The sequence below is a fragment of the Doryrhamphus excisus genome, chromosome 15, assembly GCF_030265055.1.
Source record: "Doryrhamphus excisus isolate RoL2022-K1 chromosome 15, RoL_Dexc_1.0, whole genome shotgun sequence".
In the NCBI taxonomy this organism is placed as follows: Eukaryota; Metazoa; Chordata; class Actinopteri; order Syngnathiformes; family Syngnathidae; genus Doryrhamphus; species Doryrhamphus excisus.
The window spans coordinates 7,612,466-7,638,649 of NC_080480.1; the positions used below are offsets into that span (position 1 = coordinate 7,612,466).

A 26,184-nucleotide genomic window follows, 5' to 3' on the forward strand; every position below is an offset into this window, starting at 1 on the left:
AGGATTATTATTTTGGTGTAAATCTGCTTTTCTTGTTTCTTAATGTGTAAAATAGAATTTAAAATATCTTTAATGACTATATTATGGGGATTTTATGCATTTTTAATGGGTGCATCCATTCTTTTCAGTGTCAGAATGTCTTGATATATTTTGTATTGTAAGAAGCTGAGTGTCTAGTTGATGTTGTAATTATCTCCCTGAATTGACAGAAACATCCATCTACATGAATAACATGACGTGTCAGAGTGAGCTGGGACAGATGGAAGGAAGAATAATTAAAAGATGGCAAAAACATGAGCAAGAAAGAGCACACACTTGGCATACAGTATGTTCTGACAAGGGTTAGGTGTGTCAGCAGAGTGTGAGCAGCCCAGTGGTTTTACACTGTACAGTATGTCAGATTCAATAGGAACAAAACCATGAGTACAGGTGTACTAAGTGAGTAAGGTGAGACAGATGCTGACAAAGGGGAGGCCGTGGTGATGTCACACACAGAGACAAGACAATAACACACAGATGGACTGAGACAAGAGGACATAATACTCGACAAACAGAACTACCAAGTTGACAGATAAACACATTTAAAAACTGACACCAGCCTGTGTCTGTGCAGTGAGATGATGGGATGGATCTGAACCAGAATGTGTTCTTTTCTTACCTGTTAAATCATGAAAACACCCCCTTAGCAGTTTGCTTATACTCCATTATAGCTCATTAAAGGAAATGTTTGACATTTTGCTAGTTACAGGCTTTAAGTTAGCTTTAACAAGGCTATTATACTATTTTAGCACCATACACTTTGTCAATTAATCACAAAATAACTGTACTAGTTATGAGAACTGACCTTGAATTAAACTACTAGTAGTGCTAATTATAATAATAATAATAATAATAATATTTATTTGAAGATTTCTGAGTATTGCTCCTTATTCACGCTGTTGACATTTTGGGTTAACCTACCATTATTGAGTGTAAAGAAGGGGTGTCCAAATCTGTTCCTAATAGTCCAACAAAGACCAAAACGTGCAAAATATAATGTCATTTTACCGTAATAAATCATGTAAATCTGTTCTGTTCTAGACACCCAAAACTACTAACAAAAATATATTTATAGAGTTTTACATAAAAAAAACAATACAAAATAATAATAAATAACCAATTAAATGAACAAATTAACATGACTTTACCCAAGACTCTGCTTGGCTGAGCATATGTCGACCTACATAGGATTGGTTTTAAAATATTAAATACAAAATGTTTAAAAGAAGATCTCCAAATCTTTCAGTTTCTCTGTATGAATTTGGACACCCCTGCTGTAAAAAGTCAGCCACGAGTCATGAATAAAGGATGTGGATACGTTCATCATCAAGCTGTTAAGAGTGATGTATTCTCTCAGTAACTCAGAACCAACTGGGTGGGCTTCAGTGTGTGTGAAAGAAGGTCCCAATGAGTCGTCTCAAAGTGTGCGAGAAGAAATGTGTTGTTTGTCTTCAAATTAAAACTCTCGTCAACACCCGCTTCCTGGAGGTGTGTTCAACCAGTTATTTCTCAACACACACGCACACACACACCTGTTCGCTTGCTGATGACCTCCACCATGGTCGAAGGGAAGTAGCCCACCCTGTCATTTCCTGTCCGGTTGTCATGGATACAGCCTTTCCAGCGTCCATCAGGGTGCTGCTCCAGTACCTAGCAGGCAAACATGTTGACATGAGATCATTCACACAAACGTCATATATAATCATATATATAATTGCATGTAGTTTATTTATAGAGAAAGCTTAAAAATCAGGGGCTGCACGGCCGAGTGGCCTCACAGCTAGGAGACCCGAGTTCAATTCCACCCCCGGCCATCTCTATGTGGAGTTTGCAAGTTCCCCCCGTGCATGAGTGGGTTTTCTCCGGGTACTCCGGTTTCCTCCCACATTCTAAAAACATGCTAGGTTAATTGGCGACTCCAAATTGTCCATAGGTATGAATGAGTGTGAATGGTTGTTTGTCTATATGTGCCCTGTGATTGGCTGGAGACCAGTCCAGGGTGTACCCCGCCCACTCTCGCCCGAAGACAGCTGGGATAGGCTCCAGCACCCCCATGCGACCCTCGTGAGGATAAGCGGTAGAAAATGAATGAATGCTTAAAAATCTTAGAGAGCAGTCATTCAAATGATTTCGGTGAATTGTGAGCTTTTTAAGATTCTGTGACCGCACAAAAGTGCTAATTCAGACCCCGAGGGAGGAAGGCACTGCTTGGCTTCCCCAAATGGTCATAAATATTCATGTCGAGTGAGCAAATTACGATGTAGGCACTAAATATATTTCGTAGTAAATGAGGGCTGTATTCAAGGAGACAAAATCGGGCTTCCCAGCATGCCTTGCAGGTTATGAATTAGTATAAAACTGTATAATTTTGCATGTATATCACTGTGTACGTTGATGGTTACATTGAGTGTTATTTTTGGTTGCACCGTGAGGGAGACATTGGCTTGTGTTAAAGTCAAAATAGACATTTTAATAGGTGTTTCATTTAAACTTTTACAATTTTTGCATTATAAAAGGGACCGTGTTAACGGATGTGATTCAAAACAAACATTTGTATACAACAGTACCTTTAGCTCCCTCTAGGGACCATTATAATTATATGCGGGTACTAATTACAATACCTACAGAGATTTGTGTTGCACCACACCACACAAATGCAGGTATGTAAGGAAAGGTGTCACAGTGAAGGGGTGTGCTGCGTTTTGGCGCCATGATCACAGGAAAAAATGACAGTAATCTCTTGTTTATTGCTGTTAATTGGTTCCAGACAAGGAAGCAGGCCTGGGGATGGAGGAAGAGGCCGGGGACCGGGAAGTCTGGGCTTCCCGACTGAGACTGCTGCTCCTGCAACCCGTATCCGGATAAGCGAGGGAGAAAGGAATGAATGGAATAAACTAACTAATAAAGTTAATGTAACTCTCATGAAGAACAATGAGTTTTCTTTACATTCATTTCTATTTGCAAATTAAAAAGGCAGTTTACTTACATTCATACCTTTTATCCTGCTTGTTTCAATATACAAAGAATAACTTGTCTATGCAGCCCTTTAAATTATTCAGTGTGATAAACAAACTTAACAATGGCTCTTTCGATTTGACAGCATAAATGTGTTTTTTTGTGCGTCTCTTTAGAATCAGCGTAACAACCAGCAGCCCTGCATCCTTTAAAAGAAAGAGATTCTACGCTGCAGTTTGTGTGAATCCCGATGAAAAATGTTTGGCAGCACATGCCGCGTTCACTTAAGCTGACAAATGACATCTTTTCATGGCTTAAATGACTAACCTTTCAAGCAAATCATTTCATCAGCCTTTGAAAATGGAGTAAAGCCTTTGCCAAAAGGGTAGAAAAAAAAACTCAAGGCCTGTTGTGTCTGCCAGATCCCATCTCTCTGCATGCCACTACGTGTTTGTCCTAGACCCGTTGCCAGGATTTCATATTTAATAGGGGACAACCTCAAAGTTACTTATGTCTGCCTGTGAGACTTGGACAGTGAAACCCGTTTAAGTCAAACTCACATCGACCTAAGCTGGCGTCAACATAAACAGTAAAAAGTGGCTGATTTTCTGTATGAGACCCTCGATGGAAATAGTTTGGACACCCCTGAACTCATGTATGTATATAGTAATATAGTAACATCCATCCATTTTCTATACCGCTTATCCTCTCCAGGGTCGCAGGCATGCTGGAGCCTATCCCAGCTGTCTTTGGGCGAGAGGTGGGGTACACCCTGGACTGGTTGCCAGCCAATCACAGGGTACATATACAACCATTCACACCACACTCACATTCATAGAGTTTCACATTGTGAGTGACCAGGATGGATAGGATCAGGAACGAGTACATCAGAGAGACATTACATATGAGAGGCCTTGGAGATGAAGTCAGAGAGGCCAGACTGAGAGGAGAGATAGTGAATATATTGGTTGAAGGATGCTGCGTAGGAGGCGTAGAGGAAGACCAAAGAGGAGGTTTATGGATGTAGTGAAGGAGGACATGAGGGTAGTGAGCGTAGACACATATGCAGAAGACAGGGTTGGATGGAGATCGATTTGCTGTGGTGACCTTTGAAAGGAAAAGCCGAAAAAGAAAGAAGAAGAAGAGGACAATTTGGAGTCGCCAATTAACCTAGCATGCATGTTTTAGGTCAAATGTATTAACTACTCATCACAACACAATGTCGGTGTGTTATTATTGTGAATATTCCTATTTCTACGCTGTTCTGTGTTCAGGGCTGTGTTTTTATGAGTCAAGTTGCTGGAAAGTGTCCTCGGCATGAATTAATAGCCAAGATGGTGGCATTTGATAATCATGAAACTTCATTTTGTAGTTATTTACTGTATATTAGGATGCTAAGATCGACTGATGAGTGGCAGTTTCACTAGTGATAATGTTCTCTTGAAAACCTAATTCAAATATGTTTTGCCTACATGAAGGTGATTTTATGGTTCCTTTTTCATAAAGCAGGGCTTTGCTGATTAATTAGTCATTTTTATTATTAGTAATTACCTATTGTTTGGGGCCCATGGCAGTCAGGGGACCTTAAAATCGAGACAGTAGTCATGTTGGACCAGGAGGTGATGAGTTGGTGGAATTAAAACAGGTCGTCGAGACGTCAACATGTTCCACTGTATCGTATTCTTTGCTGTTTGATGTGGCTTGTGATAATTGAGGGGTTAAAAAAAGCAAGTGTGTGTACGAGTGTGCGTATATTACCGTAATGACGTCTCCAGCTTTGATGTTAAGGCTTGTTAAGTCGTAGTTGTTGCTGTAATCCTTCAGAGCCCGAACTTGAAGAGCAGCTGACGCCTCTGTGAAATAGAAAGCATGCATGGCTGTAAAACTATCCACAGTCAAGAGATCACAGTATTGCATTGGGCTAAGTCAAGGAACCGTCATGTTTTTTTTTGTGGTAAGGCTTCACAAAATAAAACCAACACCCTTGAAAATGAATGAAACCCCACCAAGTCTGAGGTCTGCAAATTACACGACGTCTTCAAACCTAACAGCACAGATAAGATTTCTGTCCCATGGGAAACACTGATGTTGACCAATAACACGCGTAAGGATACTTCAGCGAGGCTGGCCGTAAAAATGGGATCCAGAATCCTTCAGTTAAGGTTAAATCCACTTAACAACAAATATTGCACCTCCCTACCTCTGGGATAAAAAAAAAACGTGTGTCTTCACACAACAGGGTTTTAAACAAAGTCTCTGCCTACATAAAAACACATTCACCGGGTCTCCAACATTAATTGACCACTTAGAAGCCAAAAAGGCAACATCAGCTTACTCGGACGCACATTCAGGCGCTTCCCGTCATTAATATAGCGAGATATTAAAAATCAGCAATCATTTATACGGCACCCAGGAGACAAAGTTAATAAATTTGTTAATTGCCTATGTGTGTTAAGAGTTACACTTGCGTCTGTCAATGTACAAAATGAAATCTGCACACCAACACAAGGCCGCAATAACATTAGACATGCTGTATTAATAAATCATGCAGTTTTGTGTTTCTATTAGTTAAAAAAAATGCATTTTCAGGCATAAATGAACTAAAATACAAATATAAGCCATATAGAAGATGTAGTCAAAGACATTGTGACAGTGAATATGTAGTATTCTACACTGGTCACTAGGTCTCCTGTTTGTTGAGACACACAAGCACCAGACTTGATGTGCCACAACAACAGGTTTTTAATGATCTCACAACTGACACAATAATCTCTAACACTAGCGACTGTTGCCGCTGTACCCCATGCTAAGCTAAAACTCAACTCTGAATCCCTCATTTCCTGTCCTTGCCACTGAACCACATCTACAGTCACACATACTGTATGGGTATGTATGGGTCTTATTTATGTCTTTATATATTAAAAAATATTGGGAAATACGAATGTAACTATAGTGTTGACTATAGGGGTGTTATTTCATGACTACATCGCTCTAATAATGTTAAAAACGTTATTTAGAAGGCCATAAACAAAAATATTTGTAACTAAGGAATCCGACTTTGCAGAAATTAACTTTTATCCACATGTTAAACGAGGGATAGCTGTAATTACTGCATTCTTTTTTTGGAAACCCTTCATATATGTAAAAAAAAAATTTGGATTTAGCTTGGTAGCGGCGGGCAGTCAGAGATATTTCATGAGAGTAACGCCAATAGCTGAGCTTCTGACTTGCAATTTTCTAGAAAAACACAAGAGGGCGGTGTTTTTCTGAACGTGAGCAACCACAACCCTTTCTGATTACCTATTTAAATTCTTGTGCAGATGTAGTTAACAATGGTGAATGAAGCAAAATGTGGATATCAGTGCATAAGATTTCACTGTTGGTAATGTTTGAAATAGTAATTAATTAGATTATCCATCACTGTAAAACAATAACAGCGTTATTTTAACTCCCAACACAGCAAATTACATTTTCGCAATATAGTATCGAATGGCTATTATGGCCGTTTTTGTAAATATTAGCCTTTCTGTTGGCGTTAAGAAACAACCACTAGTCCACCTGCCCAAACGTCCCCCATCCTGTTATCCATCCAATACCACACCCATCCATCCTACCTCGAAGCAGCTGCTTAATCTCTCTGCTTGCTTGGGTTGCAGTGAATTGGTACACGATGTCCAACGCAGTCTGGCTGTAAGTGTTTCTCACTGTGGCATTGATACCGCTCTGCACAACGAAAGGGAAAGCACAGTAAGACAAAACAGTCGTCAAATATGAAACACATCATCCGTTTTATTACTTTGCCCGCAGTTAATTACGTGAGAACAACTAGAGTTATTTGAAACCATAAAGCACTTAGCTCATTAATTAAACTCACTGGGCTGTGATTTAACTATGATGACCTAACAAGACAAAGGCTGGAGAGGAGCACCACATTCGTATCTGATGAATCAGCTTGAGGTCAAAATAAAAAAAAATAAAAAAAAGACGAAAGACAGGGCAAAGAATCATAACATCTCACCTAAATGGCAATGTTACTTTTCACGCTGGAACACACTCCTCTTTTCCATTTTTCCATAAACTGGGTTGTATTTTAATAATGTCACCATCATAAATGCATCATTTGCATAATCTCTCTCTCTGTCTCTCTCTCGCTCTGTGAGTCTTGCGCTTTGCAGCTGAGCACAGTTTTATCACGCTGGGATGACGGGATTTTACAAACCCTTTCATGAGCAGGCAATATGTCCCAAAGTGCCCTTTTAACACCGCTAGACCTTCATGGATGGTAATGCACATGAAATATGCATCACATACTTGGACAATGAACCACGGTGGACCGATAAATATGATGACTGGGCCTCATTCACAGATAATTTTGGACTAAATTTGTTTAAAAAGTTTCCTAAATTAAGTAAAAATATACAGAATTTTGCTACATGAAAATTAATTATCAACTACAATTGTAAATACATTCATTTTCTACCACTTATCCTCACAAGGTGGGTCGCACTGGTGCTGGAGCCTATCCCAGCTGTCTTCGGGCGAGAGGTGGGGTACACCCTTGTGGAGTCATCAATTAACCTAGAGTATGTTTCTTTTAACAAAATACTCCATAAATACCAGGCTATGTACAGAGTAACAATCTTCTCCTCTGGGCCGACAAGCTCAGATTCTGCAGCCTCCGACTCTGTTGCTCAGAGCTGCATGAAGACCCACCCCCTCAACCTCTTACATGCTGATGGTTATCAACAGTAAACAGATGAAAATTGGAGAACCCGGTATTCAGCTGTCTGTAAAGTGAAGGTCTTTAGCTCCATGAAAACCAAAAATCTTTCCATTACTCCCTTTAAGATACACAATCTTTTTACATGAAAAAAACACAATTTTCCCAATGGTATTACCGCTGGACACATGGAAAGTTGCCTTACATGGACTTTCTAAAGTTGTGAGGTTACAAATTTGAAATATCTCCTCATTCTCCTGATGCTGTGGCCGTGGATGCTGACTCGTGACCGTGCGGGAATCCACTCTAATGTATGTGCAATGAAAACCGTTCCATTTAACCATGAATGCCTTGTACAGGATCTTCTTCTCCATCTTCCAGCAAGTTCTCACTGGTCCTTACTACTACCACTAGTGTCCTGAAACAATTCTAGTCACATCCTGAAGAATGTCTGTAAATGGTAGACAAGCTGTTATGAGTCACTGGAACGCTAAATATCTGTCTCTGCAATCCCCCCCAATATTCCCTCTTCTGTTGTCGAGCAAGAAGGAGGAGGAGGAGGACAAGATATTCATCAATGGATGATGTTGAAGTCACCATGAAGAATGAGATCCAAAGCTCGTAATTTGGCATCGGAATTGTTATGAATAGTTGGGCTGTTTGTCATTCGCTAGTCAAGTGACTAATCATGTAGCCTGTGACCCGAGGGCCACAAGTGCGATGACAGACCAGCATGATGATTGATCCCAGAGAAGGCACCCGTCCAAAATGTCTATTTGTGACACATGGTTGCAAGTTTTGAGGCTGTTTGACGGTAGAAGCGGAATTCCGTAAAGTTCCACTTACTTCCAACAGGAGTCTCACAGCCTCGGTCTTGCCGCATAGGGCAGCCTCATGCAGAGCCGTGCCCGCTTTGGTCTGTCGGTTGATGTCGATTCCTGACTGGATCAACAATCTGCGCACGGAGCAGAGGAAGAGAATGGAAAAAAAAAATTGATATGAAGATTAGAACAGCATCACAAATATAGACAGAACAGAAGCTCCATGCATGGGAAGTCCAAAACCAAGAATGCAATCTGTCAACAATAATTTTATACCCTCTCTGAGTATATTACCTTCGTGCCAACTGCAAATGTGAAACGATAAAAATAAAAGCAAATACTGTACTTAGAATTCTTAACAAGTCCATTTCACAGTTCAATTCTCCTTAAGAAGTAATAACAACAACAACAGAGGGATAGAATACTAAATATGGCATGGTGGTATTGCTGAAGACAACCCCAGGATGCAGAGACGATTTTATCCTCACTAAGGTTGCGGGTTATTTAGGAAAGATTCAAACTTTTAAACATCCATAAGATGTTATGTTTTGCAACAACACACCATTAATAGTATATATTTATCATGAATGTTATGTAATTGAGCAATACACTCCAACTACGAATCCTACTGCAACACATGATATACATGAAACACATGAAATGATACTGCCTTATTATTTCTTATGGTATTTACTGTAAATTTGGTTTCTATTTCAAAATTGCTAAATGGTACATGTTGAATACAGACAGTGCACAAACTCATAGATTAGCAATTGATGTGAAACAGAAAAAGGGTAGGATTAAATAAATTTTGGTTCTTCCTACTTCTTTTTGAATTGTAACATTCATTCATTCATTTTCTACCGCTTATCCTCATGAGGGTCACGGGGGTGCTGGAGCCTATCCCAGCTGTCTTCGGGCGAGATTCGGGGTACACCCTGGACTGGTCGCCAGCCAATCACAGGGCGCATATAGACAAACAACCATTCACACTCACATTCATACCTATGGACAATTTGTCGCCAATTAAGTCCCTGAAGAAAACCCACGCATGCACAGGGAGAACATGTAAACCCCACATAGAGAATTGAACCCGAGTCTCCTGGCTGTGAGGCCTGCGCGCTAACCACTCAATCACCGTGCAGCCTGAATTGTAACATGATGTATTCAAATGTAACAAATGTTACATACCTAAAAAATACCTAAAAATGTCATCCAATACTTCTCTACAAGAGAGGAGAAATATGATCTCAGGGAAGAAATACATTTGAAACACTTCTATGCTAGGACTGCGTTAAAAAGCCATAGCATTTCAGTATGTGGAATCAAACTATGGAATGGATTGAGTAAAGACCTCAAACAATGCACAATGATGAGCCAATTCAAGAAACAATACAAGCAGTTGATGTTTGCTAAATACAAGGATGAAGAGTCTTGAACCAGTCATGATGTGCTATATATATCACTATATTGACACTTACTATGGTACACATTATGTCATTGGATGGTCATATCACCTCGTACTTTGGTACGTGATGAAAATAAAATTTAAAAAAAATTAAATTAAATAAAAAACTTAAAACTATATTAGGAAAGCAGGAAGTGAACAAATGCAACAGTTACTAAGCTTTGCTTAGTAAGCTTTACTTCTTCCTACTCCTTTTGGACATGTGGAACTGTGAACTGATTATGTGATGCACTCAATTGTAATCTGATGCATGTTCAAATGAAATAAAACCATTACCATTACCATTACCATAAGATATATGTATGCATGTATGCCATTTAGTCATCAAATCACAAAGCATTTTGGTGGTGCAGAGATGCTGCTCTCTACAATGAGTCCTGGCACAAACAAGGCATTAGGCGTTAGGCATACAGTATGTGGTGCACACTATCACATCACAATACTGTCACTATAGTGCACGATATCTAGCATCATTATCTTGCTTGGTCTTTTTACGGTCATCCTGAATACCCTTCCTGTATCTACCTTTGATGTACCACTTTATTGTGGGGTCCTTGTTAACGATAAGGATATTATCATTTCAATGATGCTCATAAAGATGGTACAATACTCACTTAATTGTACACCATTGTCACCTCTGCTGCATCAGCTAGCATAGGATTGTTGCTCTCTGTGAATAACTTGGTTTAAATATCTCTCGCTCTCCCTCTTTGCAATTCTATCACGTTTGAGTGTACCTAGCCTTTCCTTCACCTCTCTGGGTAGGTCTAGACCAGGCAAACGGAGCTCTGCACACACACACACACACTGCTGTGTTCATTTTACCATCCTGAAGGGATAGGTCATCACCAATTGTGGATTAAACAGTGACATCACTAAATCTATTACAGTATATACAAAGTGTGCACACCCCTCATATGTCTTCAACTATTTTTATGAATTCCGCTGCATCTCTGTTTTTTCATGTTTCCTTGTATTATTCTCCTTTTCTTGCCTGTTCCTGTTTTCACCTCCTCCATCATGTTTACCTTTGCTGTACCTCCTAGCCTTATTCATTATTTTGGTACTTTGCCTTTGTCTTTGTCTGTTCAACTGTTGTATCTCATAAAATTTTCAAGTGTGCCTAAAAGGCAACACACCTAACACCAAGAGTATCTAAGGTGTGATATCATAATATTGTAACACGTACAGATGAAATGGTAAAATGTCAAGCATGATATATTGTAGTCCCAGTGCACTGTCTCTAGAGATATGTATCATCCCCAGTGTGGTTACTTCATCATTTTATTCACGTGGGTGTGTGCGAGTGTGTGTGTGTATACCTGATTATGTCAATGTGTCCATTCTTGGCAGCCAAGTGCAGAGGCGATGTCCCATTGGGATCAGCGGTATCTGCTTTCTTGGGCTCCAGCAGAGCAGCACACATGTTACTAGACAGTAATAATTGGACAACCTGCACACGCAAACAAATACACATGCCCACACACAGGAGACATGTTTCCTGATTATTTTACATTCTTTCCGGTTACCGGTTACTTAGTATCTACTGAAAAGCTAAGATGTGTACCCCAACTCTGCCAAATTCACAGGCCAGGTCCAAAGGTGTTTTCCCAGCATTATCCACAATGCACGGGTTGGACTGGTGCTGAAGCAGCATTTCAGACTGGAGACAGGAAGACATATTTGAATTAATTACACGTGGAATGATAAGCAAATTTACTTTTTATCCCTGTAGTAGTAATGTTAGTGCCAAGTACAGCTTTTTGATCATAAATATTTTTTGTGTGTGTGGAAATCCACCATTTATTGCTTATAATCTACATAACCTGGCCATGTATTGGTAAAAAAAAAACACAACTCATTTGCCAAACATTGGTAAAGCACAGAAAGTGGTCAGAGGCAGAGGCCTTGCGGGTTATAAATTAGTATAAAATAGTATTGTTTTTTATTTTAGTGTGTTAGCGTTCATTTCAGTACCTGCATAGTCTGTGTGGTGCAGTTACATGGTGTGTTCCGCATGTGTTATTTTTTGTCGCACCACGGGTAACAACAAGTTTGTATTGTGTGAGTATGGATGTGATTAAATTGCAGCAGCATGTACATAGCCCAGAGTGTCTAAAGTGCGTCGCAAATACTCATGTTGGATATTCATGAATGGTCTGAGAAGGCAAAACAAGGATGTACTGTATTACACTACTTTTGCTTATACCGTAACTCTTTTACATTCAACTGCTGAAAGCATAGAGGTTGTACTATATTATGCCAAAATGTAAGTGATGAATGACCAAGTGCAGCTTGCAGGAAGTCAATTGTACAGGATGTGGTACTGTTATTAAAGCGCTGACAGGAAGTCCGGACGCTCTGAGGCGCTTTCATTACCTCTAGGAAAACACCGCTGACTTCAGTTGTTTTTATAAACGGCACCATTTTTCGGGTATAAATATTTAAATACGGACTGAGAATTAATTACATCTGGGAAGGTGGTCGAGCTTAATAAAATACATGTTCACAAATGGTTCTTTCAAAGTGCAAGTCAATAGGGAAAATTGTCTTTAGGCCTCAGTGCATATGTGACAGACACCACAGATGGAATTACACATTCTATATCAAATTGGTTTCAAGGGCTGACACACTTCTTATAATCAGGGTCATAACCAATGCCTCTCTGAATGCCTGACTGACGTCAACATACGCGGCTGTGGACATAAGCAAAATCAAAACTACCGTAAATTCCAGTGTGTAAACCGCTACTATTTTCTTAAACTTTGAACCCAAGTCAATGCAGTACAGCAGTGAGGTTAATTTACGACTAAGAACTACTACTAATTGGTTGTTGTGTACCATGCCAGTCTGAAACAGTCCGAATAAGAACACTTTATACTAAAAACACTAAACTCATCATGCAGCAGCTTAACACTCAAAACATACCTTTATAATATACAAACATGTACTAATAAAAAAAATGTCCATACTGCATTGGGCATAGGCTCCCTCTGGTGGACAGAGGCAGCATTTGTATGCTGGTTGTCCTCCAATGTAATGGTTTGGTCAAAAAAATGCATATTTTTTTCATTTTAAACTCCTATCTGTACATATTTATTAGGGATGTCTGATATTGGCTTTTTTTTGCCAAAAACCGATATGCCCATATTGTCCAACTCCCAATTTCCAATACCGATATGTGTAACATGACATATCTCCTGTGTTGGAATGAACACATATGTGTTGTATACAGCATTTTTTAAATATCATTTTTTTTTTACCGATATCAACTGATATCGGGCTGATAATTATCGACATCCCTAAGTTTTATATATTCCCGAGGTATACCTTCTGGGTGTTAAGTTGCTGTGTGATGAGTTTTTGAGTATTTTGTAAGATGGCACCATGAGTCAGACTTTTATATTGAGTAATGATCTCCTGCAATTGCCTATGGGTTGATACACTTGTGGTGAGTATTTTCATAGATCATGATTGGCATGATTTAAAGAGCTGCCTGGTCCTCACGGACTGATGCGTGCCTCAATAGAGGTGCTGGAGTAATTGTGCATGAGAATAAATGTTTTAAAGCGATGATGCCACTCACCACATCATAATGGCCGTGCTGTGCTGCGAGGTGGAGAGGAATCTGTCCTTCATCTGATTGTCCATTCACAGAGGAACCAGATTTTAGCAGCATTTTCATAGGCTCCGCCTTCCCCTGCCATGCTGCGTAGTGCAGCGGCCGCATGCCTGTGCACACAGAAACAGCATAAACGACAAGCCATGTCTATTAAAAAATGAAAATATATATGTTCTGTATTTATTTGCTTTTAATTTCACCTTTCTGGTCTCTGATGTCAACAGCTGCCTGTGACTCAAGCAGCAGCGTGATGAGTTCCATATTCCCATTGAGGGCTGCATGATGCAGAGGGGAAAATCTACAGAGGACACACAAATGCATACACAACCACAACAATGTTACATCTTGCATTTACACTTTTCAGAATCATTTTACATTATTTCCTACAGACAGCAGCCTTTACGGGTGTGTTCCTTGACATTGTGGCTTCAACAACAGTGTAGTAATACAGCAGTGCTTCTCAATTATTTTCTGTCATGCTCCCCCCAAAGGGACAGAAAACTTTAGCCATTATCATATTAAATTGCAAACAAGTATGTACAAATGTAAAATCACGATAGAACTACTGTAGCATTTTCTGTACTGAATGCTATCTTGCTATGTGATAGCATGCAAACTTTTAGCATGTTAGCATTTGGGCTATTTTACTCATGTTGAATTGCATGTATTTACGTGGCATGAGGTAAGAACACTATAGAACCGTGTTGGCAATTGCGCTACTTATAGCTAGCTTGCTAGGTGGTAGCATGCAAATTGTTGCAAATTTAATCAGCCTTGCATGGCAAAATCACCATAGAACTGATTTAGTGCTTTGCTCTATCTTGCTAGGTGGTAACATGCTAACTGTTACCCTAGCCTTTTTTTTCAATTTGAAATACAATAGACCAGGGGTCTCAAACACGCGGCCCGCAGGACACTAGTTTGCGGCCCCTGTTTAATGTTAGTGCGGCCCGCGCAAGTTTGATATGGATGCTGTATGGTATCATGTACCCAGAAAAAATTATTACGTTTGATTAATGTTCATGTTAAAGGTTAAATAACTTTTAATAGTTATCCTCCTTATCCGTGTGGAAGTGGTAAGTTTTTGGCTATTTAACTTTAAAGGAAATAACTTGAAGGCTACCGTTTAGGTCGCTAGCTCTCATGCAAGTTAGCATGTGTCTCAAGACCCTGCAGTTGCGCAATATGTTGTAAATAGAGTATAAATGTGACTATAGTCGTGTTTTGTCATGTCTACAGGGCTCTAATAATGCTTTGTTAATTTTAATCTGAAAAAAATAATTTGTCTACCCACCAACTATATGTGGTTTCTTAAGTTTTTATTATTTGCCGTTTTATTATTATTATTATATTTATTTATTTATTACTGATTGATTTTCTTTATTCTTGATTTGTTTATTTATTTTTCATCTTATTTTGTGTAGAAAAATAAAAAGTAAGATATTTGAGAACAGTGGAATGTTTTATCAGAGCTTTTCTTGTAGAAAATTGGAACCAAAGCAAAGTTTATTCATTTTTCTGTTTTTAATAAATGCGTTTTTTTTGTTTTTTTTTGAAAACCTGATGCGGCCCAGCCTCGCTCAGACCCTAGCTCCAGTGCCCCCCAGGTAAATTGAGTTTGAGACCCCTGCAATAGACCAACATTGCATGGTTATAAAATGACTTTCAAGCTGCCACAGCAATATTGGAACCTGTATTTTGCTCAGTGCTAGCATGCAAATACAAACTCTTAGCATTTTAGCCACCCTAATCATGCTAAATACAATAAGTCAACATCCTTACTCTGTGCACACTGATAATTTAAACATTCAATATGTTACTGCCATTCTACATTATAACACATTTCTATAGTATTTCAGTTCAGCTTCACCAACAAAAATGACATAGCCTCTTAATACAGATGCCTGAGGTAGCAGGAAAAAAACAGTGCCAATTATTAGCAGCATTTTTATGAATGTTGTATGTGTGTAAGTATGTGCATGTGGGCACATTGTCCATTTGGTGGAGTACATTTGAATGAAACAACAAGCAGAACATCAGCATCCTTTGACCTTGTAGTTGCCCTCCATTGGAGTACGGCAGGTACAGCGTCCCACTGAACAATGAGTAACGCAATTTCCCCTCTGGGGTTAAGGAGGGATGCATTACACAACGCTGTATGAGGCTGAACAACACACTGAGTGTGTGTGTGTGTGTGTGTGTTGCTGTTTAGTGTGTCAATGGTTGTTTGTATGGGGGAGGGGGAGGGGAGTCCTTGCCTTCGCCAAGTAGTAAAACCTGTCTTGCAATATTTATACCCCTCTTTCTTTCTCTATCCATCTCCTTCCAGGCTCATCTCTTGTTCCCTCCCTCTCTCCTCTGTATTCCAGTCCTTCAACAGCTTCCTTGCGCCATTTTTTTTTATTACTTGGTGGCTCTTACTCTTTCTTTTATACTTAATTACATCCAACTACGCGTACATTTTGCTCTCACTTGTGTTTAATTCTCTTGCAAGCAGCACCTGCTCCTCATTTAAGTGACACAGTAGGTCATTTATAGCTTAACAATCTAAATGTTATGGAGAAGTACAGTAATGCCTCATTTATCGCAGTGATAAGTGAATTTCCACAAAATTGGATTTCATAAATTGAATATTTGCATAGTGAGAACACAAAAAACCTGTTCACGACCTTGTAAATATAATTTTTAACATCATTAGAGCCCTGTAGACAGGAAATAACACCCCTATAGTCACCTTTAAACTCGTATTACCCAATAGAGTTGACATAGTAAAAGCAAACAAGACATTTAAGACATAAATAAGACTAATGCTATAAATGTGTTTACCAGGGGAGCAGAGTGGTTGGTGGACAGGAAGTGACATAGGGAGTTTAGAGTCCAGTTTCGGCTTGCAGTGGGGTACTGCAGCAACGGTAGCCCGGGTTTTAATAAGGGATTATTGTGCCTAGTGATTGTATGCCTCACAGAACATTATAATAACATTACTGACACCTACATAACACTACAACGTCTTTGAATGACATATATTTTGAATTTTGAAATAATTTAATGGTGAAAAAAAACATGTTCCAGTAAAGGCCTGTCACAACCTTGATTCAAACAAACAAGGGATTCATCAATCCATTTTCTAGGCAGCTTATCCTCACTAGGGTTGCGGGTATGCTGGAGCCTATCCCAGCTGTCTTCGGGTGAGAGGCGGAGTACACCCTGGACTGGTCGCCAGCCAATCACAGGGCACATATAGACAAACAACCATTCACACATATTCATACCTATGGACAATTTAGAGTTGCCAATTAACCTAGCATGTTTTTGGAATGTGGGAGGAAACCGGAGTACCCGGAGAAAACCCACACATGCACGGGGGGAACATGCAAACTCCACACAGAGATGGCCGAGGGTGGAATTGAACCCTGGTCTCCTAGCTGTGAGGTCGGCACGCTAACCACTCGATCACCGTGCAGCCAACAATGGACAATTTAGAGTTGCCAATTAACATAACATGCATGTTTTTGGGATGTGGGGGAACATGATTACACCACACAGAGATGCCCAAGCACCCAACAATATATTTTATTCCTTTGTTGTTTCTGCACACTCACATAAGGCTGACAGATTAACCGAAACTGTAACTACCAAAATAAAGCCAACGAGGGTAAGAAAGAGAAAAAAGCCCCACAGATTCATCAGAGCAGCTGCTTTGGTCCTCAGCACAGATTCTCCAAGTATGTGAAACTGCTGGAGGGATCAACAATATGCTCCCATGTAACAAAAAAACATTGCAGCATTTATGGCACTCTGGACTTGGTACCTCAACCCATCAAATGTGAGCATTATGTGCTACAGTATATATTTTTGTGGACTGTGGAGTATAATAGTGTAACATCACAGCCACAATGTGTGGGTGTTGTAGTTTCTTACATGGGTAAGGATTACATCTTGTTTGGCTTGCTGCAGCACTAAAAAACTCAAATTTCTGTAGGAAAAGTCGTTATCTGGCGGACTAACACAACAACACCTCGCGACGCGCTCGTCTCAGCGTCATTCACAGAAGAAAACAGAAAACATGCCATAATGATTATCCAAAACTACGACTGTGGGCTGCTGTGCTTGCATCTGCTCGTAACCACAGGCTGCTCACATGCAACATCATAAACAGCACATATATAAGCACTAAAATCATCATATCCGAACATTAATCCTCTCTTTCACACACAAACAGTACATAAACATGCAACTTTAGCATTTAGGCTTACCACGCCAGTCCCATTTCTACTACTGACAGAAGCAAAACTACTATGACAATACAGCCAGAGGAAAATATGCGGAGGTGATGTTGAGAGATACGACAACTCCTGAATGCAGTTGGTAGGATAGTAAGGATGAAGGGACAAGGCACATTTAGAATGAAACTCACCCATCTGTATCTTGGAAGTTGACATTCACTTTCTTTGCAGACCCGAGCAACTCTGAAACACATTGAAAGGGACCATCGATTATTCTTTGCTGCAAACATCGCATATGCGGGAGAGTCATAAATGATGTGGCTGTTATCATTGTACTCCACATAAACTCAGCATGAACATGTAGGTTGTTTTTTTTCCACTTTTACCTTTGTTAGCAGGGACCTAAAACAAGATGTTAATTCCACTTCCCCCAAGCTCAGACAAATAATAAGGTAAGCTTTCATTAGTTATGAATCACCAGTCATTTCCTCTGGTATGATAATGTCAGTGTAGGAGTTTAAGAGGATTATTTAACTGTCTGCTGTTTCGTGTGGACTATAATACACAAATTTGCAGTTTAAAAAAAACAACAATAAATGCAATGTTTCATTAAAGTATGCAGTATGTGGTATATACAGTGTTTAGATATAATTTTTGCAGTTAAATGCCACTAGTGATGAACTAGAAATTCACCTGTTTTTTTCTAAATGCTCTTAGGTCACATAAATTTGACCTGACTTTTACATAATACCACACTTAACGTGCAGATGGGGTAGCATTATTAAATCTGTGTATCTCTTTTGGATTCTGCAATTAAAAAAATATATAATTTTTACATGTTTTCTGCTCACATACACCCACACACTCCCCGCATCCACCCTGCAGGAAGTGGTACAGTCCCTCTATTGTGGAAGAGACGGCTCCAAGCACCACTGGGAGAGGAACATTGATTTCCTAACAGGCTATTTATGGCTGCTTAATGCAGAGATTCACATACACACATAGAAGTGAAAACCATGTACGACAAAAACAACACCTTATGAAATAATAATGGAATAGAGCTTGTGCTAAATAGTTGTGACTTCAAAATTTCGCTGGAAAATTGCGGTCCATTGTTTTTCATGTTTTTATAACGTTTTTTCCACTGTTGCAACGGGGGACCATATACTGTATTAGCAAAGGTTGGTTTCTCTTTCATGGGGAACGCAACAGGAGCGTGACAGACATCGCACGCATTCCTCATATTGGAGTTTGTGTCAAGTTTTAAGGTGGTGAAAATAATTTTTTAATGCTCTGGATTGGAAGTGCCTCCATATTACCGAGTTACTGCTTATTCTTTGCCGAGTTCTTCCACCGCAGACGCATTAGCCTGTTAGCTTCTACGGAGCTTCCGGGTTATGCTCCGCCTCTCGTCCCGCCTTCTCGCAGGCATGAGGGAGATACAGCTCAAATACAGTCTATATCGATATCAACGATATGGTTGGTTTTGATATTGTGCTCAAAGCAAATATCGATTTTTTAAAATATCAATATATCAGCCCTTTGTTGTCAAATATCAATATTTAAGAAAATATCAATGTATCTGCCCTAGGTTATCATCATTTTTGGGATATCACTGATAACATCTGGACAACATTGGCATCCCTGTTAAAGAAACACACACACAGCCTTCCCTTTTCATAGTCTCGGTATCTGACCTTTTGATCCCATAATGAGATGGCAACCAGCCATAAGTCCTTATTTCTGTCTATGCATGACAGGAAAGTTGGAACAATGAACACACAATGTGTCGCTTGGGTCAACTCAGGTTGTTTTAAATATAGGAACACAATTTGGAATAAAATTTGACTTGAACAATGACAACCAAGTGTTATATATATATAGTATGTTTATGAAATGAGTCAACAGACTAACTAGACGAGACAAAGTCCTTGCACCAGTGTTTTGGTGCATTTTACTGCACAGCCATCCATCCCCAGCTGGCAGCGATGCTTGTAATCCTACTAAAACACAGCCATAGCTGTGTTGACTCCAGTGGAATCAAGTGTGCTACCAATAATACGTCACCAACAAACATAGAGAGAAAACTGGGAGCAGAGACAGTTTATTTCAAACTACAAGTGGCTTTTCATGAAATGTCATGGCTTGATTTCAAGATTGACATGTGTCATATAAACCTGTTTTCACTGGCAGGTCCCTTGAGTTGCTAAAGATGAATTGATTTTTGGTGTCCATCCAATTGTGGTGTCCATCCAATTCCAAGTATATATTGTGCCAGTGTTGCTTATAACAATCCTGATACCATACAATTTATTTACATTTGTGTGATTTTGATGATTATTATTGTTATAAATTGTGTGCAATTACCAATATACTATGAATACTACATATACTACAGTGGTGTGAAAAAGTGTCACACTAAAATGTTTCAGATCACACTCATTTAATCATTAGTGAATGGCAATACAACTGAACAAAAATGCAGTTTTTAAATGAAAAATTTCATTATTAAAGGTGGAAAAAAAACTACATGGCCCCCATTTCCCTGTTAAAACATAATTTTTGTGAGATGAGTTGCGATCTATCCATCTGAAAAAGGTTATTTATTAAGATATTTCTGAAGCTTTGGGACTCCAGCAAACCACAGTAAGAGCCACTAACAACAAACTGCAAAATGGTGAACCTTCCCCACTAAAATTACCCCAAGAGAACAGCAACAACTCATCCAAGGTCACAAAACACCCCACAACAGCATCCAAAAACTAGAGTCCTTATTTGCCTTAGTTAAGGTCAGTGTTCATGACTCCACCATAAGAAAGAAACTGGGCAGAGTTCCAAGATGAAAACTACTGCTGGACAAAGGCTCATCTCAATTTTGCCAGAAAACACCTTGATGACCACGGCATTTCAGAAAAAGAACATCATAACAACAGTAAAATATGGTGGAGGTAGTGTGATGGTCTGGGATGTTTTGATAGTAAATGGAACCATGAATTCCACCTACCTACCAAAAAATCCTGAAGGAGAATATCTGGCCACCTCTAGCTGAAACCAACTTGGGTTCTTTAGCAGGACAATGATCCAAAACACACCAGCAAGTCCACCTCTGAATGGCTGAAGAAAAACCAAATGAAGACTTTGGAGTGGCCTAGTCAAAGTCCTGACCTGAATCCTATTGAGATGCTGTGGCATGACCTTAAAAAGGCGCTTCATGCTGGAAAACCCTCCAATGTGGCTGAATGACAACAAGATGAGTGGGGCAAAATTCCTCCACAGTGCTGTAATAGACTTATCTAACATGTTTACACTTTGATCAAAAATAATAAGGACAATTGTGTTCTGCTGTCCAGGAAAATGTACACTGTGAACTTTCCTTGCATAATTACCTACTGGAGGCTAGCAGGCTTTTAAAAATAGCAAAATTTGTAAATAGCAAGTGAATTCAAAATGTTAAACCCCCAGGGATTTGGAGAGGTGCCTGTCTGACTGGCAAACTTCCTAACAGGAAAAAGCAGAAAAACAAGTGGATTATATAAGCCAGTATAAATTAACTAAAAACTAAATGCATTTTTTTTTTGTGAGAGGTATGAAAATCATTTTTTAAGGCGTACGCACAAAGATTCTGTCCCGAATGACATCATTGTTGTCGTTTTTTTTAAATTTCAGTTGGGTGGACACACACCCGTTTCAATAAGTTGACACACACTCTCCTTTTAGAAGTACTTCCTCTCTTTCCTGTCTCTCCAAGTTTCTGCTCTTGACTTCTCTTTCCCTGGCAGTGAGGATGGAAAATAGTGTGCTGCGCTCTGGAAGGCTGAAAGTGGACCTTTTGCCGTGGCCCTCATCAGTCTGTCCTCTGACGATTCATTCGTTTCTCCGCCACCTCTGTTTAGAGTTCCTTGTTTTTCCCCTCACCTCAGGACTTTAAATATGAAACTGGATAGCCTTTATTTTTCTCTCTCTCAGCTGTTGTTGCCATCACACCAATGTGGCTGAATGGAAGCTTTGTTTAAGATTCAGTGTTGTTACCTCCATCCTTATCCTTGGCCGTGGTGCAGTCGCTTTGAAAGTGTTCCTTTCCATAAAAATACTAGCCCAACAATTACTGTTCAGTATATATTTTGTTAAAAAATGGTGGAGGGCTACGCTCTATTCAATACTGTTCTATGTTTTCCATGCAGCAATCAAAATCTTGGCATTGTATTGTAATTATAGCTCGTCCTCGCCACTGCAGTTAAAATTTCATGGCTTTACTTCCAACATGATTTTTTCAAATATATATTAATTAATATTTTATGGTTGAATATGGCCATTATTAATCCAAAATATGCATATTGAAGCATTCATCCATTCATTTTCTATCCCAGCTGTCTTCGGACGAGAGACGGGGTACACCCTGGACTGCTCGCCAGCCAATCACAGGGCACATATAGACAAACAACCATTCACACTCACATTCATACCTATGGACAATTTGGAGTCGCCAATTAACCTAGCATGTTTACTGAGCAACACACACAAGCATGATTTACTTGTATTATGTCTACTATGTTGGGTAATACAAGTGTTGCGGTGACTATAGGGGTGTTATTTTATGTCTAGAGGGCTCTAATAATGTAAAAAAAACATATTTAGATGGTCGGAAAGAGGTTTTCTAGGATCTAACTACGAAAATATTCAATTTCTAAATACGAAATCCTGTATGCAGAACTTCATTTATCACTTATCATCATTACTTATCGTTATGGAACCAATTTACCGTGATAAACGAGGGATTACTAAGCAACACACACAAGCATGATTTACTTGTATTATGTCTACTATATTGGGTAAAACAAGTGTTACGGTGACTATAGGGGTGTTATTTCATGTCTAGAGGGCTCTAATAATGTAAAAAAAACATATATAGATGGTCGGAAAAAGGTTTTCTCAGACCTAACTATGAAAATATTCATTTTCTAAATACGAATCCTGTATGCGGGACTTCACTTATCTTCACTTATCACTTACCACTTATCATCATCACTTATTGTTATGGAACCAATTAGCGGTGATAAACGAGGGATTACTGTATCGCAGGTTTTTTGATATATTACAAGATGACAAGTCTTGTGTTTATGACTTGTTGTGTTGTAGGTTTGAATTCAAATTGTTTGGATAAGCGGTAGAAAATGAATGATTTATATGATGGCCCTACACTTCAGTGGCCCGTTTCTGTCCTTGCAGGCTAGCTACTTTGTGGACTTTCTGTGCACTAGCCCCTTTATATCTGTCCACATAAAAGGACATGAAGGCCCGCATGTCATCAAATAAGGGCAAAGTCTTTGTACAAGACATCATATAAGGACAGAGCTGCTACAGCTGTACCCACACTACATGAATTACCGATTCATACATACACACTTCGTTTTAATTGACAGACACAGCAGTGTTTAATTATGTTTATTATTGTAGTTTTCACTGGTGCACAACTACACTGCATCAGGCTGAGATGTGTTTTTAATTGTTTGCCTATCATGCAGCTAAATAGGGCAAACAAAAAACTTAGAAACCCCACTCGGTATGATGTAATGCACTTCAACACCGTGTCAAAACAAATAACACCCACAATGAACAAATATTTTTAACATGTTGGAGTCCTCAGCTCCCACTGCACACACATATGCAGTCATTCAGGATGCAGAGATTTAAGTGGAGTTTCAGTGTACATCCATTCAGAATGTACATCCATATTGCAAATATTAAAAGAAAGAGTTAAAAAAAGAGAGATTGTAGTTGGCTTGCACAATGTAAAGGGCGTTGCAAGGTTTTCACCATTATGATTTAAGACCCCATCAACAACAGATCATCGCAGAAGACGTGATGAAGAACTGCTTAAAACGGGTTGATATATGACGTGCACAACATGACTGGGACTGTGGCAAGACCGGCCAGATAATGACAAGGGAGGGGGCTAGGGATAATTTTGGTTTCACATCTGTTGCCGTTTCCATCCAGATTCAAGCGAAACCAGGTCAAGTCACCCAGGCAAAAATAATATTTGCAACACTTGACTTTGAACTGAGGGTGACAGGATAGTCACCGTTTTATCCAACTGCATGAAAGACAGTGAAGCTACCGGTATATAAAAAAAAGTTTAGTAAGACCTTCTACATAAATGCACGATTGGAAAGTGCCGTTACAAATCCATTAATGATCAGACGAGGGCAACTGACCCTATAAGGAACCATGCCTTTGATAAATCCAGCCCCAATTTCCAATTTTAAAAAAATCAATACAACTGAAAATTACTGTAATTACTACTGTCCACCAGCAGGGGAGGCTCATAACCGGAAACTGGGATTAAGATAAGATAAGATATGCCTTTATTCGTCCCTCAGTGGGGAAATTTGAATTGCACAGCAGCAAGAGTACAGAACCAGTTAAGCAGTACAAAATGCACAATATAGAAAAATAAACAATATAAACAACCCAAGTATTAACAAAATTATGTTCCCAGGTGCCATATTCACCATCGCTCCTGCTCCTATGGCGTCAATGCAGTGCCAAAATCCATGCGCATAAAATCCCCCTTTCTGATTGGTCACTTACTGTCTCCCATTCATAGTCGTTTTTGTTGTATGACACTTGGTCAGGGTTAGTAACGTTGTTGATTCCTGATATGCATCAATGTTTATATGTTGGAAAGTATATGCTCGTCACACACCACCCATGCATGCATCTGTATGGTTTTGCAGCTGAGGCAGCAGATATTATCATATTATTTACAGTTGCCATAGTTTTCCACCAGCGCCAGCGTTTACAGGCTGCTTTTCCTGTCTGGAGGAAACAGAGATAGGTCCACAGTATGTTGAAATCTGTCCTTTATTCTGATTTATAAAGGTGATATTATAACATTATAAAGTGTAATCAGTGTAATGGAGAATAGTTAGTCAAAGTTAGTCAAAGTAAAGTACTGAACCACATTCTTAGATTTTCTATTCAAGTTGAAAGATAAAGAATCGTTATTGACTTATGTTTTGGGATAGATATCATGCAGGAATTGAAAATGCAAGAAAATATGGAGACTTTATGGACCTGTCCACTCAGATGAAAGATTAACATCGCAGGAAATTGGTTCAAGTAATCAGCAAAAGTGTACTACACAGTATATTCTCAAGGAATATTCATTCATTCATTCATTGATTTTCTACCGCTTATGCTCACAAAGATCACAGGCGTTCTGGAGCCTATTCAAGCTGTCTTCGGGTACACTGGTCGCCAGCCAATCACAGAGCACATATAGACAAACAACCATTCACACTCACATTCATACCTATGGACAATTTGGAGTCGCCAATTAACCTAGCATGTTTTTGGAATGTGGGAGGAAGACGGAGTACCCGGAGAAAAGGGTGGAATCTAACTCGGGTCTCCTTCTGTGTGGCCTGCATGCTAACCACTCAACCACCGTGCAGCCCTTAAGGGATATTATTCATTCATTCATTCATTTTCTACCGCTTTTTCCTCACAAGGGTCGCGGGGGTACTGGAGCCTATCCCAGCTGTCTTCAAGCGAGAGGCGGGGTACACCCTGGACTGGTCGCCAGCCAATCACAGGGCACATATAGACAAACAACCATTCACACTCACATTCATACCTATGGACAATTTGGAGTCGACAATTAACCTAGCATGTTTTTGGAATGTGGGAGGAAGACGGAGTACCCGGAGAAAAGGGTGGAATCGAACTCGGGTCTCCTAGCTGTGTGGCCTGCATGCTAACCACTCACCACCGTGCAGCCCTAAAGGGATATTATTATGGAAATTTAATTTTACTATAGTAATAGTAGAGTATATACTTAGTAGTGCCAGTATTTTCTGCCTGTAATCCTCTTGAGAATGGAATCGCCTCTTCTGGTGGATTGAGGATGCCCCACAGGTGCTTTGGCCACCCCATCACCTTTACCTTTATTTTCGTCAACAAGGCATGTGACATCTTGGAGGTTTTCGGGGTTAGAAAACTGGCATTCAGCTACTTAGACAATAATGGCTGTGTGTTTTCAGTCATTTTCAGTGGACTCTACACCACCACTCGAAAGTACATACAGTGTATCCCGTATTCTAGTATTGTCCCTGGAGAAGATATAACAAAGATTGCTGAAATGTGACCTGTCTACTCACTTTTGTGAGACACAGTCAATGCACAAAAAAAGCAAAATGCAAGTTTGCACCTGCAGAGTCAAAGACGAAAGACATAAAACATGATGGTACCACCGACCTCAGCACAACTCTTGGAAAATACAGATTCATGATGCTGCAGCTGAGCTCTATTCTGGGCTCCACACACTCACA

At 39.5% G+C, this 26,184-nt stretch overlaps 1 protein-coding gene across 7 annotated transcripts in view; it reads right to left on the bottom strand.

Annotated features, from left to right (window-relative positions):
• Positions 1-26,184, bottom strand: part of caskin1 (CASK interacting protein 1) — a 97,211-nt gene that overhangs the window by 28,371 nt on the left and 42,656 nt on the right. For 6 of the 7 annotated variants that reach the window (XM_058050168.1, XM_058050167.1, XM_058050164.1 and 3 more), the window contains exons 2-10: positions 18,043-18,094; positions 13,826-13,923; positions 13,590-13,735; positions 11,571-11,666; positions 11,326-11,456; positions 8,561-8,669; positions 6,609-6,717; positions 4,753-4,847; positions 1,572-1,689 (exon numbers count right to left, since the gene is read on the bottom strand). In XM_058050168.1, the coding sequence (XP_057906151.1) occupies positions 1,572-1,689; positions 4,753-4,847; positions 6,609-6,717; positions 8,561-8,669; positions 11,326-11,456; positions 11,571-11,666; positions 13,590-13,735; positions 13,826-13,923; positions 18,043-18,094 (954 nt within the window). Of the gene's footprint in view, positions 1-1,571; positions 1,690-4,752; positions 4,848-6,608; positions 6,718-8,560; positions 8,670-11,325; positions 11,457-11,570; positions 11,667-13,589; positions 13,736-13,825; positions 13,924-18,042; positions 18,095-19,170; positions 19,342-26,184 lie in introns of those variants that run through there. The other variant, XM_058050166.1, reaches the window with a different exon arrangement.